General features: G+C 46.9%; 1 protein-coding gene across 7 annotated transcripts in view; it reads right to left on the reverse strand.

Annotated features, from left to right (window-relative positions):
• The window catches only part of HECTD1 (HECT domain E3 ubiquitin protein ligase 1), a 101729-nt gene that overhangs the window by 47456 nt on the left and 40446 nt on the right, over positions 1–13827 (reverse strand). For all 7 annotated transcript variants that reach the window (XM_088456548.1, XM_088456549.1, XM_088456546.1 and 4 more), the window contains exons 10-17: positions 13216–13390; positions 12836–12974; positions 12564–12734; positions 12152–12374; positions 11783–12046; positions 8195–8271; positions 7964–8098; positions 7536–7682 (exon numbers count right to left, since the gene is read on the reverse strand). In XM_088456548.1, coding sequence (XP_088312674.1) covers positions 7536–7682; positions 7964–8098; positions 8195–8271; positions 11783–12046; positions 12152–12374; positions 12564–12734; positions 12836–12974; positions 13216–13390 — 1331 coding nt within the window. The remainder of the gene's footprint in view (positions 1–7535; positions 7683–7963; positions 8099–8194; positions 8272–11782; positions 12047–12151; positions 12375–12563; positions 12735–12835; positions 12975–13215; positions 13391–13827) is intronic.

Consider the following 13827-nt stretch of genomic DNA (forward strand, 5'->3'; position numbering starts at 1 on the left):
AAGTTCCGCCCGATCTTCGTGAAAAATCAAGTAAGGGGAACGGCAGGACAAGGTTCCAAGTTCAGATACACGTCTGGCCGAAGCCAGGGCCAATAAAAGGATCATCTTCCAAGTCAAATACTTCAATTCCACCTCCTGCAAAGGCTCAAAGGTGGATGACTGAAGAAAAGATAAAACAAGATTCAGGTCCCAAGGAGCCGTGGGTGGCACACAAAGGGGGGCTGAATTCTAAGTACCCCTTGAAAAAAGGTCTGAACCTCCGGAATCAGAGCTAGGCGACGCTGGAAAAAAATAGAAAGAGCAGAAATCTGCACTTTAAGCGATCCCAAGCGTAACCCCGCATCTAGGCCTTTTTGAAGAAAAAGAAGAAGACGTGGTAAATGAAACGAGGAAGTGGAGGATCCACGACCTTCACACCAGGAGATATAAGCCCTCCAAATGCGATGATAATGCGCTGATGTTACCGGTTTTCTAGCCCTAAGCATGGTAGGAATGACCGACCTAGGAACTCCATGGCTTCTTAGGATGGCGGTCTCAATAGCCACGCCGTTAAACGAAGCCGCCGTAAATCCGGGTACACACATGGACCCTGTTGTAGAAGGTCCGATCGTAGCGGAAGAGGCCAAGGTTCGTCTGCCAGAAGGAATAATAGATCGGAGTACCAAACCCGACGAGGCCAATCCGGAGCCGCTAGGATGACGGTGGACGACTCTCGTTTGATCCGCTTGAGAATCTGAGGGAGGAGCGGAAACGGTGGGAACAGGTACACAAGGCTGTACGGCCAAGGGATCAGTAAAGCATCCGCTCCCACCGCTGCCGGATCCATGGTCCTGGAGCAGTAAAGGGGTAGTTGATGATTTATCCGTGATGCCATCAGGTCTATCTGTGGTTTCCCCCATCTGCAAACCAGTTGATGAAAGACCTCGGGATGAAGGGACCACTCCCCGGGATGAAGATCCTGACGACTGAGGTAGTCCGCTTCCAAGTTGTCGACTCCCGGAATAAACACTGCGGAAATGACCTCTACGTGTCCTTCTGCCCACAGAAGGATGCGACTGGCTTCTCTCATTGCCATCCGACTGCGGGTTCCTCCTTGGCGATTTATGTATGCCACTGCCGTGGCGTTGTCGGATTGTATCCGAACCGGAAGTCCTCGTAACAGAGGAGCAGCCTGTATCAAAGCTCTGTAGACTGCCCGCAGTTCGAGAACATTGATTGGTAAGAGGGACTCCTGCTGCGACCAAAGCCCCTGGAAGTGATTGTCCAGAACCACCGCTCCCCATCCGCGGAGGCTGGCGTCCGTGGTGACCAAGGTCCAATTCCAAATTCCGAAGCGCCGACCCGCTAACAGATGCTCCGTCCGAAGCCACCAGAGCAAGGATATGCGGGTCCGGGGAGACAGACGCACCAGCCGATGCATCTGTAGGTGGGACCCGGACCACTGAGACAGAAGATCCAGTTGAAATATTCTGGAGTGAAATCTGCCGAATTGGATGGCCTCGAAGGAAGCCACCATTTTCCCCAGAAGACGGATACAAAGATGCACAGATACTTTCCTGGGTCTGAGCACCAGACGAACCAGCTCCTGTATGGCTATGGCCTTGTCCCTTGGCAAGCATATACGAAGCAGAACAGTGTCTAGAATCATTCCTAGGAACTGAAGTCTCTGGGACGGCATCAACTGAGACTTCTGGAAGTTCACAATCCATCCATGTTGAATGAGAATCTGATGTGTAAGGGACACTTGGTGTAAAAGGACTTCTGCCGTCGGAGCCTTGATGAGTAAATCGTCTAGGTACGGAACTATCGTCACCCCCCGAGAGCGCAAGTGAGACACCATGACGGCCATCACTTTGGTGAATACCCTGGGAGCTGACGAGAGACCGAATGGCAGGGCCTGAAACTGGAAATGAGCTTCCCTGATGGCAAATCTGAGGAAAGCCTGGTGAGGAACCCAAATTGGGACATGCAGATAGGCGTCCTTGATATCTATCGACACCAGAAACTCTTCTGCCTCTAGTCCCGCAATGACAGAATGGAGAGACTCCATCTTGAACCTGTGAAATGAAAGATACTGGTTCAAGGATTTCAGATTCAGAATGGGTCTGACTGACCCATCTGGTTTCGGAACCACAAAAAGGTTTGAGTAAAACCCTTGTTGTCTTTGTGCAGTGGGAACCGCCACAAGGACCTCGGCCAGCAAAAGTTTCTCGATCGCTTGACGCAAAATTAGTTGCTTCAAGGGATCGACGGGCAAACCTGTTGTAAAATAACGCACAGGAGGAGTGAAAGCGAACTCGATCTTGTATCCTTGAGATACCAGATTTCGAACCCAAGTGTCTGGAGAAGTCCGTCACCAAACCTCCGAGAAACGCTGGAGGCGAGCCCCAACCTTCGGATTTCCGAGATGGGATGGGAGCCCATCATGCCACAGGCTTGTCTGCTGGCTTGGGATCTGGACGGCGGGCAATATTTTCTTGACGTCCTCTAGCCCGGCCTCCTCGCCCCGCTGAAGACGAACCTCGCGATCGTCCCTGAAATCTTGCAGATGCTCGAAAGGAACGAAAGGAAGGTCCCCTAAACGAGCAACGCGGAGGAGGTGCTGATGAAGGTAGAAAAGTACTCTTACCTCCAGTGGCCAGCGAGATCCATTTGTCCAGCTCTGGACCAAATAAAATATCGCCTGTGAAAGGAAGAGCATCCACTGCTCTTTTTGACTCCGCATCCGCTTGCCAGGCATGAAGCCAAAGTGCCCGGCGAGCAGAGACCGCCGAAGCAGAAATCCTAGCGCCTACCTGGCCGATATCTCTGGAGGCGTCTCCTAAGCAGACTCCTGAATATGTTCTGCCAAGGTAATCAGATCTGCCCGCGGAGTGCTGGATCGAAGACCCTCAGTCAATTGTTCCGCCCACTTTTCCACAGCCTTGTTGACCCAAGATCCTACCAAGGCCGGCCGGAGAAGTGCACCCGCGGCCGTATAAATGGATTTCAAAGTGGTTTCTAATCTCCGCTCTGAGGTTTCCTTCAATGTAGTAACTCCTGGAACAGGTAACGTGGTCTTCTTTGACAACCGAGAAACCGAAGAATCCACAGGTGGCGGGGTCTCCCACCTCTTCCTATTTTCCATAGGAAATGGGTAAAGAGAAAAAACGCTTAGGAATCTGGAATTTACGGTCCGGATTCTGCCAGGCTGCCGTCATCTGTTCGTCCAACTGGAGAGAAACAGGGAATGTGACGGCCATCTTCTGTGACCTGGCAAATAAGGAGTCTTCTAACGATTCTGGAGCTTCCTGGCCAGAAATCTTAAGAACTTCCCTTACCACTAGAATGAGTGCGTCAATACCTTGCAATGCCTCAGGTTCTTGTGAGTAAGTCTCTAAGTCTGATTCGTCCAGCATCTCCCCTTCCTCCTGAGACGAGTGATCCGCTGCCGAATCCTCATCCGACTGGAGAACCGCTGGAAGAGCCCTCTTCTTAGATGAGCGACTTACCGTAGCTTCAGGAGCTTTAGACGCAGAACCCATCGCTTGAGCAAGGCTATTCACCGAGCGGACTAAATTCTGAGCCCACGCTGGTTCTGCTAGAAAAGAAGGGTGAGATGTGCTAGGTAGATCTCTGGCAGCCTCCCGTTCCCTACGGGAAGCGGCTAATTCAGAAGAAAGGTCCGCCATGACCCCTGCCAAACTATTTATGAAGGAGGGAGTGACAGACTGCGTGTTAGCACTGTCTGCTTCACACGTCTCGCACAGGGAAGACCCTTCGGAGCGAGCATGGGTAAATTTCTTCCTGCACTTAGTGCAGGCAAACAGCTTTTGTGATGCAGTTTTTTCTGTCCTGGATGTCATCATGTACTCACAGACAAGCACCACATACAACTCAGGAATGCAGAAGGAGCATAAGTAGAAGCAGAATTACAATAATAATGCTACTCAAATTGCAGGCAGAGCAGTATAGGAGGAGCAGAATTTCAAGAATAATGCAACTCAGTAACAGGGGCAGACAGGCATATAAGGGAGGAGCAGTCAATAGGACCAGAAGGTAGTTAAAACCACCTTCTGTAATTACAGACCCCCTGTAGAAGCTGTCAGATTCTCCTCTCCCCCTCCGCTCAGTGCCTTCAGGGAATGTTCTCTGAGGCGCCACTCCCGTTCAGAGCGCGCCAAACTAGCCCAGGCAGTGAAGGAGGAAGAGGAGGAGGGACCTATAAGCTCCTCCTCCTAATGGCCGCCGCTATTGTATGCGCGCGGCATACACTTATCCCGTGGGGACGTTCATCCGACTGGAGATACAGACCCCCTTATGTGTCCCCGCACTGACAGCGGGGGCCAGCGGCACGACCGCCGCCAGTGATAAACGTGCCGGTGCCTTTTACACAAGCACCGGCACGCAGAGGCAGGACCGCTGTGAGCACGCCTACCTAACAGCCAGCGCCGGTGTTCTATTGCAACACCAGCGTGGCACTGACAGCCGCGCGCTGTATTCACACCCAGCAGATTATTTACACCTCTCCTGCTAGTCGGGAGAGGTGTGCTACTTACCGGGCTGCTGCGGCCAGAGCGCTGGGCAGTGAGGGGAGAGCGGGGACCCGGACACAAGCCAGTGTTAGCTGTGGCGGGCCCCGCTGAGTCTGATGACTCCTTCACTGCCAAAAGGCAGCCTCCCCTCCATAGGGTGACCGGACACAGGCTGCAGTAGCCGTGTGGTCCCCTCTCTGGCGGCTCCCACGATGCAGGCAGACTGTCACAGCCAACAGTCTGCCTGTCCTCTTGCTTTGTTTTTCTTTTATAAATTTAAAGGGCTGGAGACAGCCCCTGTGCACCGGCTCTACTCGGGCACATTCTAAAAACTGGGGCTGATGGGGCATAGAGGGGGAGGAGCCAGTCACACTTGTAGATTTTTAAAGTGCCAGGCTCAACTCAACCCACCGTCTATACCCCACTGTCATGAAGCTCCAGTGTCCCCTAGTGGATGAAGGAGAAAAACAGTTGATTGGACATGAATTTGAAAGGCATACACCTGTCTATATAAGGTCCCACACTTGACAGTGCATGTCAGAGCACAAACCAAGCAAGAAGTCCAAGGAATTGTCTGTAGACCTCAGAGACAGGATTGTCTTGAGGCACGAATCTGGGGAAGGGTATAGTAAAATATCTGCTGCTTTAAAGGGCCCAATGAGCACAGTGGCCTCCATCATCCGTAAATGGAAAATGTGTGGAACGACCAGGACTCTTCCTAGAGTTAGACGTCCGTCTAAACTGAGCAATCGGGGGGGCAAAGGACCCTAGTCAGGGAGGTGACAAAGAACCCAATGGTCACTCTGTCAGAGCTACAGCATTCCTCTATGGAGAGAGGAGAACCTTTCAGAAGGACAACCATTACCTGGATATGGTGGGTAGGCCCATAAGCTTGGCCATGATTATGCTAAAAACCTCTTTTGATTGCAAAATTTTATTGCATTTATATATATTATTGATGATTTGGAGTTGTGCACCTGAGATTTTGTCTGTTTCTGTGCCTGCAATTAGTCTCATCAGGTAGCACCTCCCATTGATATATAGTCAGGTTGTGCATTCCAGAAATCTTTTCCATATACTCCATTTAATGTGCTTTGTTGCACATCTGAGGGAAAGGAGACGCCCACATTCTGGACTGGCACTCTTCCTTATTGGTTTAAAAGCATGGAGTATGGTAATGTATATGCACACTGTATTAGGCACAATTCTAGGTAAGTCCTACAAGTTATATACTGTAGTGCAATTTTGGTTCATTTTTGGGGCGTGGGTCCTCCTGGATTGCGTTGGTTGGTCTTTCTCAGGGCACTGCAGTATTACACATTTTCCTTTATAACACATTTTAACCCTTCACTGTGTGTCTAATATATATGTACTTCACTTTTTTATTTTCATTCTTTATATGCAGCAGCAGCTGCTCCTAACTATCTCTTTACACTGCACTTTTCTTACTATGGTGGTGCCCTGGGGCGGCTTAGCCTGGCCGGTTTTGGGGGGTCCTGTTCTCTGGATTTGAACCTTAGTATGTTAGGGACCTACCCGAAAGAGGTTACCTGGATATGGTGGGTAGGCCCATAAGCTTGGCCATGATTATGCTAAAAACCTCTTTTGATTGCAAAATTTTATTGCATTTATATATATTATTGATGATTTGGAGTTGTGCACCTGAGATTTTGTCTGTTTCTGTGCCTGCAATTAGTCTCATCAGGTAGCACCTCCCATTGTATATATAGTCAGGTTGTGCAGTCCAGAAATCTTTTCCAGAAGGACAACCATCTCTGCAGCAATCCATAAATCAGGCCTGTATGGTAGAGTGGCCAGACGGAGCCATTCCTTAGTAAAAAGCACATGGCAGTCCACCTGGAGTTTGCCGAAATGCACCTGAAGGACTCTCAGACCATGAGAGACAAAGATTGAATTCTTTGGCATGAATGGCAGGCATTATGTTTGGAAGAAACCAGGCACCGCTCATCACCAGGCAAATACCATCTCTACAGTGAAGCATGGTGGTGGCAGCAAGGAACTGGGAGACTAGTCAGGACAGAGGGAAAGATGAATGCAGCAATGTACAGAGACATCCTGGATGAAAACCTGCTCCAAAGCGCTCTTGACCTCAGACTGGGGCGACGGTTCATCTTTCAGCAGGACAACGACCCTAAGCACACAGCCAAGATATCAAAGGAGTGGCTTCAGGACAACTCTGTGAATATCCTTGAGTGACCCAGCCAGAGCGCAGACTTGAGTCCGATTGAACATCTCTGTAAAGATCTGAAAATGGCTGTGCACCGACGCTTCCCATCCAACCTGATGGAGCTTGAGAGGTGCTGCAAAGAGGAATGGACGAAACTGCCCAAAGATAGGTGTGCCAAGCTTGTGGCATCATATTCAAAAAAACTTGAGGCTGTAATTGCTGCCAAAGATGCATCAACAAAGTATTGAGCAAAGGCTGTGAATACTTCTGTACATGTGATTTCTTTGTTTTTTTTTTTTAATTAAATTTTTAAAAATCTCAAAAAAACTTTTTACAAGTTGTCATTATGGGGTGCTGTGTGTAGAATTTTGAGGACAAAAAATAATTTATTCCATTACGGAATAAGGCTGTAACATAAAAAAAATGTGGAAAAAGTGAATACTTTCCGGATGCACTGTAGATGATTTTGAAATAGTGAAATGACAAAATGTTTCTAATTTTCAAAGCTAAAAACCCACCCACTTAGCAAAGGTTTAAAAGATAGAATAGCACTTTTCTTTTCTTGATGGAGCTAGTACAGAGGAAACCACAAGCTACAGTTCTATAGGATAGGTTTTAAGATATATTTGTAAACACTACAAGCCCTGACAGTGCCATGCTTCTTGTAAAGGTTTGCTTATTAACACTACAAGCAGAAAACAAAAATAAAAAAAGTTTACAAGTTCTGCAATGGTCTTCCTGTGACATCATTGATATACCCTACAAACATATTAAGTCTCAAGCTTCAAAATTAACAAGAGATCTTCTGTACTCATTCCACTGGAAATACCTACATTGTTCAGCACAGTAAGCAGAGCCTGTACCAGACCACTACTGCACATTTCATAAGGAGAGATGGTATTTTCATCCTTCAGCAACACAATTAAGTTTTCCAAGGCAATTTTCATTAGATCTCTCCATGTATTCTCTCCTTCGATACACTGCAACAGGGAAAATAATTAAATCAGGGACATAACCACCTGAATTCCAGATGTTCTGTGATACAGCCAAGAAAAACGCTTCCAAAAACCTACAAGTTGCCTGGGATCTTCACTTCGCAGCTGGCTGCCTAAAGATTTACAGGTATTGGCCAAAATGCAGAAACCAGTAATCGTACCAATATAATTTCACAAACGCTAAAAGAAAACAGAGAGCCGAACAGGAGGAAAAAAAAAGTATTCATCAACTGTAGGTGTAAAACGCCCAATGTGTTAAAACTGACCTGTCTGTTTGTGTGAAGCTCCCATGAAGACTCAAGCTGTGTAGCAATATTTCTAAGTGTAACAACTACACCACGTGGCATGCTCTCCACCGCCTTGAAATGATCATCATACAAGTCCCTTGCCATCGTCCGTACCTTGCAAAAAAAAACGAAAATATTTCAGAAGGTGGCAGAATGGCCAGCTATATCCATGCATTACTAATGTTTAGTAAAAAAATGTGCATCAAATACCTTCTGCTTAGTTTTCTCCAATTTGGACTTAAGTTTTCTACCTCTTTTCCCTGTCCAGCCAGTAACAAACTCTGAACCTGAACACAACAGCATTGGAACAAATTTTAGAAAAACTGTAACATTCTAAGCTATGTTGGTGTTTAAAAAGTGCATTATTTCTAGTTATTGGTTTACTTTTCTATAAATGTTTAATACTTACGTTAAATACTTTCCTATGAATCCAAAAGGTTACATCGTAGAAACTGGGGTATATATAGTGCAGTGCAGTTGAAGCGTGGGCAGTTTTATAACTATCTTCAAAAGATGAAGCCCCAAAACCCTCCTCTAAACCCCATTTTGACTGCATGGTACGAAGGAAGGAAGGAAGGAAGGAAGGAAGGAAGGAAGGAAGGAAGGAAGGAAGGAAGGAAGGAAGGAAGGGAGAGAGAGAGAGACCGAGAGAGAGACCGAGAGAGAGACCGAGAGAGAGACCGAGAGAGAGACCGAGAGAGAGACCGAGAGAGAGACCGAGAGACCGAGACCGAGAGACCGAGACCGAGAGACCGAGACCGAGAGACCGAGACCGAGAGAGAGAGAGAGAGAGAGAGAGAGAGAGACCGAGAGAGAGAGACCGAGAGAGACCGAGAGAGAGAGAGAGAGAGAGACCGAGAGAGAGAGACCGAGAGAGACCGAGAGAGAGAGACCGAGAGAGACCGAGAGAGAGAGACCGAGAGAGACCGAGAGAGAGAGACCGAGAGAGACCGAGAGAGAGAGAGAGAGAGACCGAGAGAGAGAGAGAGAGAGACCGAGAGAGAGAGACCGAGAGAGAGAGACCGAGAGAGAGAGACCGAGAGAGAGAGACCGAGAGAGAGAGACCGAGAGAGAGAGACCGAGAGAGAGAGACCGAGAGAGAGAGACCGAGAGAGAGAGACCGAGAGAGAGAGACCGAGAGAGAGAGACCGAGAGAGAGAGACCGAGAGAGAGAGACCGAGAGAGAGAGACCGAGAGAGAGAGACCGAGAGAGAGAGACCGAGAGAGAGAGACCGAGAGAGAGAGACCGAGAGAGAGAGACCGAGAGAGAGAGACCGAGAGAGAGAGACCGAGAGAGAGACCGAGAGAGAGAGAGAGAGAGACCGAGAGAGAGAGAGAGAGAGAGAGACCGAGAGAGAGAGAGAGAGAGAGAGACCGAGAGAGAGACCGAGAGAGAGACCGAGAGAGAGACCGAGAGAGAGACCGAGAGAGAGACCGAGAGAGAGACCGAGAGAGAGACCGAGAGAGAGACCGAGAGAGAGACCGAGAGAGAGACCGAGAGAGACCGAGAGAGAGACCGAGAGAGACCGAGAGAGAGACCGAGAGAGAGACCGAGAGAGAGACCGAGAGAGAGAGAGAGAGAGAGAGAGAGAGAGAGAGAGAGAGAGAGAGACCGAGAGAGAGACCGAGAGAGAGACCGAGAGAGAGACCGAGAGAGAGAGAGACCGAGAGAGAGACCGAGAGAGAGACCGAGAGAGAGAGAGAGAGACCGAGAGAGAGAGAGAGAGACCGAGAGAGAGAGACCGAGAGAGAGAGAGACCGAGAGAAAGAGAGACCGAGAGACCGAGAGAGAGAGACCAGAGAACAAGTTTCTGTAAAAACAGGAAAGGGAACCTTAACAAAGAATAAGAACAGTGAACAAGAGCACAATGGCATCAAGTTCCCTCATTGGATTCAAAGAAAATAATTTAAAGAATAAAAATTCCAATTTCACCATTCATTCTAACGGTGGGCAAACTAATAAATGGGGATGCCACAGAGCTGTCTCTAGGAGAGGAAGGGATGTTCCGCTCAAAAGGCACAGCATGTTTGCACGCACAAATGTTGAATTGGTAAAACTTTGTGAAAGTATGTACCAAAGACCAGGTGACCACCATCCAAGGTCCCATGCCTTGCAGCCCGGGACACGTTTTTGGGTGTAGGCTTATCTGCCCAATGTAAACCTGAAGAATTACTAAAGTAATTCACATGGCAATCCAACCTGCCTTGACCAGGTGCACAAGTGTAGAGAGCCCTCTTCATCGGGAGACCCATTTCTGTCCAAATCCAGCATTACATTATCTTTATTCAAATGGAACTTGGAGACTACATTGGTCCTACATGAAGATTTATGAACAGTGACAAAAGAAGACTTCCACAACAGACTCCCCAGCTCAGAAACTTAAAGCAAAGATGAAGGCAGTCTTTCAGTTAAAAACTTCAATACCCCCAAATCCAAGTATTCAAAAGTTGGGTCTGTTTGCTACAATGCTGTCAACATGAGGATGAAATCCAAAGGCTCCACTTTTGGTGGAGGGGGGGGTTGCTAGGTATTGAGTCTGCATGACTATAAGATAGACCATCACATCAGGAGATGTATGTTTCCAGGCCTGCTAATTTGCTGAAATCAGATCCTAGTCTTGTACATGTCATGTACCATGCCGTCCAGGCTGTCCTAAGTATAATGCTATGCTGGACAAGTGAGTGTACCACAAACTTCTCAAAAATTCTGCGAACACCAGAATCAGCCAAACGTCCTCATTTTAACTTCTTTAGTACGCAAGGAAGCACTGCAACTGATAAAGAAGACAGAAGTGTCTCAAGGAAAAGACATGGCTGTATACTAACACCACCTGTGAATTCTTTGGCCTGGAAAAGAAACCGCTCCAAATTATGGTTCAACTGAGATGCCATGCCAATGTCTAGCTGACCCCAGCTGTACACAAGCTGCTGGAAGACATCTGGGTGAAGGGACGAAATTATCCAAGGTAGTGTGCTTCCCAATTCTCTACCATTGCATTGAACACAATCACAATGGCTGCAATGTATCTTTTCCCATTGCATGAATATTCTGGTTTCCCTCATGGTCAGAGCACTCATAATGCCCCTGAAGATGTAAGTATGCAACTACCATGGCATTGCCTGACTGGATATTTATGGCTCTTACACATAGAAATAGGTGTGCTTTGATCAATTTCAATCAATTCCAAAAGATTTATCAACTCCTTCTGAGTCCAAATGCTCTGACAGCAGTACTAACGGTGGACTGCCCCCCAGTCCATTGGGCTGCTATGACTGGTTATGGGAGGATGAGAACAGAGACTAGGGAGGTTGAGGGGGGTTGAAAGGACCATTTTGGTTACTCAATTTTTCCACAGAAGAAACCTAACATCCCCTCTTTAAGACTGAAACAACTATTCCTGATGAGACTAAAAGGCTTAGCTTAGGGCTCGATGATATGTCTGATGATATGTCTAATCTCCAGGAAGATCAGAAGTGAAAGAGCGTATGGGTGGGGCTCTCAGTAAACCTATGATGTATCCCTTTGAGACAAGTCCTTGCAACAGGGCATTAATAGTGGAATCGAATAAATGGTCTCAACCCAAATTGGCAGGCACCAACCACAGGAGATCCCAGGTGGGCGGCCTGTCATGCTGTTAGTCAAAAGGTATGCATATACCAACAACAGTGGGAGCAAACAGCATAGACAAACTATCAAGAAACTGGAAGAACTCTTTGCTATTCAAAGTGAGGATTTTTTTTTTATTACAGGATCTAATAGCTACTGTAGTGCCCACATCTAGCAAAACTTGCACTTACCCAGTGATGTCTCTGCCGTGAAGGAGTGCTTGGTCCCCCGGTTTGACTCAAATACAAAGCCTGGAAGATCCTCTTTTAGTATGGTTGCCTGCTGTCCATCAGAGTTGTGAATGGCAATCTCTCCATCTTTCAAGCAAGTAAGAGACCAGTTGCCCACGGTCAGCTTACCTGGTCCAGGAATGGACAAAATAGGCTGGCTGGAAGTGGACGGTTTGACCTGGCTGCGAGCTCTCTGCAGCTTCTCCAGAAACTCACTTCTGCTTTCTGTGCCAACAAACAAAAGAGGAGTTATGGACTGTGTGAATACACAAGATAAAATAATGAATACACAAGCAAGCCATAATCAAAGGAGTGTCATTTCTCACTTACCTGAACTGTCAGAGCCTCCTTCTGGGCTCCCACTTGAGTACATGGTTGCTAGTTTGCCATCTAAGATAAAGCGGAACCAGCCATTGCTGCCATTTGAGAGCTCTAGCGCTGCAGCGTCACTCCATATATACAAACAATCCCGTCCTCGGATAACAGACCAGTCCCTCCAGTGGTATGGTCTGCCCTGCTGCAGTTCTTTGGCATCTTCCTGTGGCTCATCCTCCTATAAAAAATGCAAAAATTATTAAACTTGCAACCAATGCCGTAAAAAGGACAAACACTGTCACATTCCGAATCAAGCATGGTTCCTAAATCTGAGAACATGAAGTGCACATATTACAAGTCAAAACAAAGACCAATTAATAGAGAACTACCTTAACATCTCCTGTTAAAAAAATAAAAATTCACTTACCTTTTCGGGTTTGGGCTCTTCCTCATTCTCATCATCAGAGGTAGGTCCAGCTAGAGTTGACACTTTACTTATAACACCAAGTCTTGCTAACTGGTCCAGGAAGAGGTCATCCCCTTTATCTACAAGGTCCCGGATAATCTGTAACGCTAGAAGGTGACCATCATCATCATCCTAAAACAAAGAAAAACAATGCAAGTTAGAAACATAATGGCTGCAATCACTGGAAGCAAAATATACATAGGTTTAAAGTTATGTGACATGCAAAAACTCACCTCCTGGTCCAGAACAGTAGCAGTTATCTCCACAAGGACTGTGGGTAGATTGTGCCCAGCATCCGAGTCACACACCTCCTTAAGCAGCGCCTCAGAGCAGAAATGTATCATCTTCCGGATAAGAGCAAGGCTCGCTTTCCTAATATGAAAAGAATTTAAGGGCAAGAAAAAAGATCTTACTACACATTTTCAACTCACTGAGAACAAATATGCATACATAAAAAATTAAAATAATTCCATTAAGAAAATGTTTAAAAAAACATCTATACAAAAACTTATATGACAAGGCAGAAAAGCACACAACTGTATTGCCATTACAAATAGTAAATGCAACTCCTGTAGGCAGGGTAAATACACAGAAGAGAGTATATAAACTGCACCTGATAGATGGGAGCATGGTCTGCTGAAAAGTCTGGGCAAAAACAGGTAGCAGCCTCTTCAAGTAAATGGGAGCCATTTCTGGGTCCCCCTTTGGCTCATTGCACTCTTCTTCCTCACGATTAGAGTCTTTTTTCTTCTTTTCATCTCCCTTATTCACTGGGCACATCCAGTCGCCTGAAACACCAAAGTCACGTATGTGAGAAACATTAGTAGCAGATTTTTGTACTTAACAGTAAAATCCATTTCTCCGGTTCAATGGGGTACAGATGTGTCCTTATACTACATCTTTGCTGCAGCGGTGCAAAACAGCCCTTCTCGGCGCATAAGGTTCAGGACTCTTCTTTTTGTAGAAAATGCATCTAAAGTGCAATGCATCTAGGACACTCCAGCAGACTCTGCTGATTAACTTGATATGCAACACTTGTATATATGTGTAACTGAGTCTCTGAATCTGTATACGAAATGCTACAATGTAGCAGCAGCAGTTTTTTTCATTCATATACAGACTCAACCGCACACAGATATACAAGTGTAACATATCAAATTTAGTGTTCCCACTATACCGCGGGCAGGGCGCTGTGGGTGCGGGCAAGGAGTCTGTGTGCGCCAAA

This window comes from Taudactylus pleione, unplaced genomic scaffold (assembly GCF_031769625.1).
Source record: "Taudactylus pleione unplaced genomic scaffold, aTauple2 ptg000707l, whole genome shotgun sequence".
NCBI lineage: Eukaryota > Metazoa > Chordata > Amphibia > Anura > Myobatrachidae > Taudactylus > Taudactylus pleione.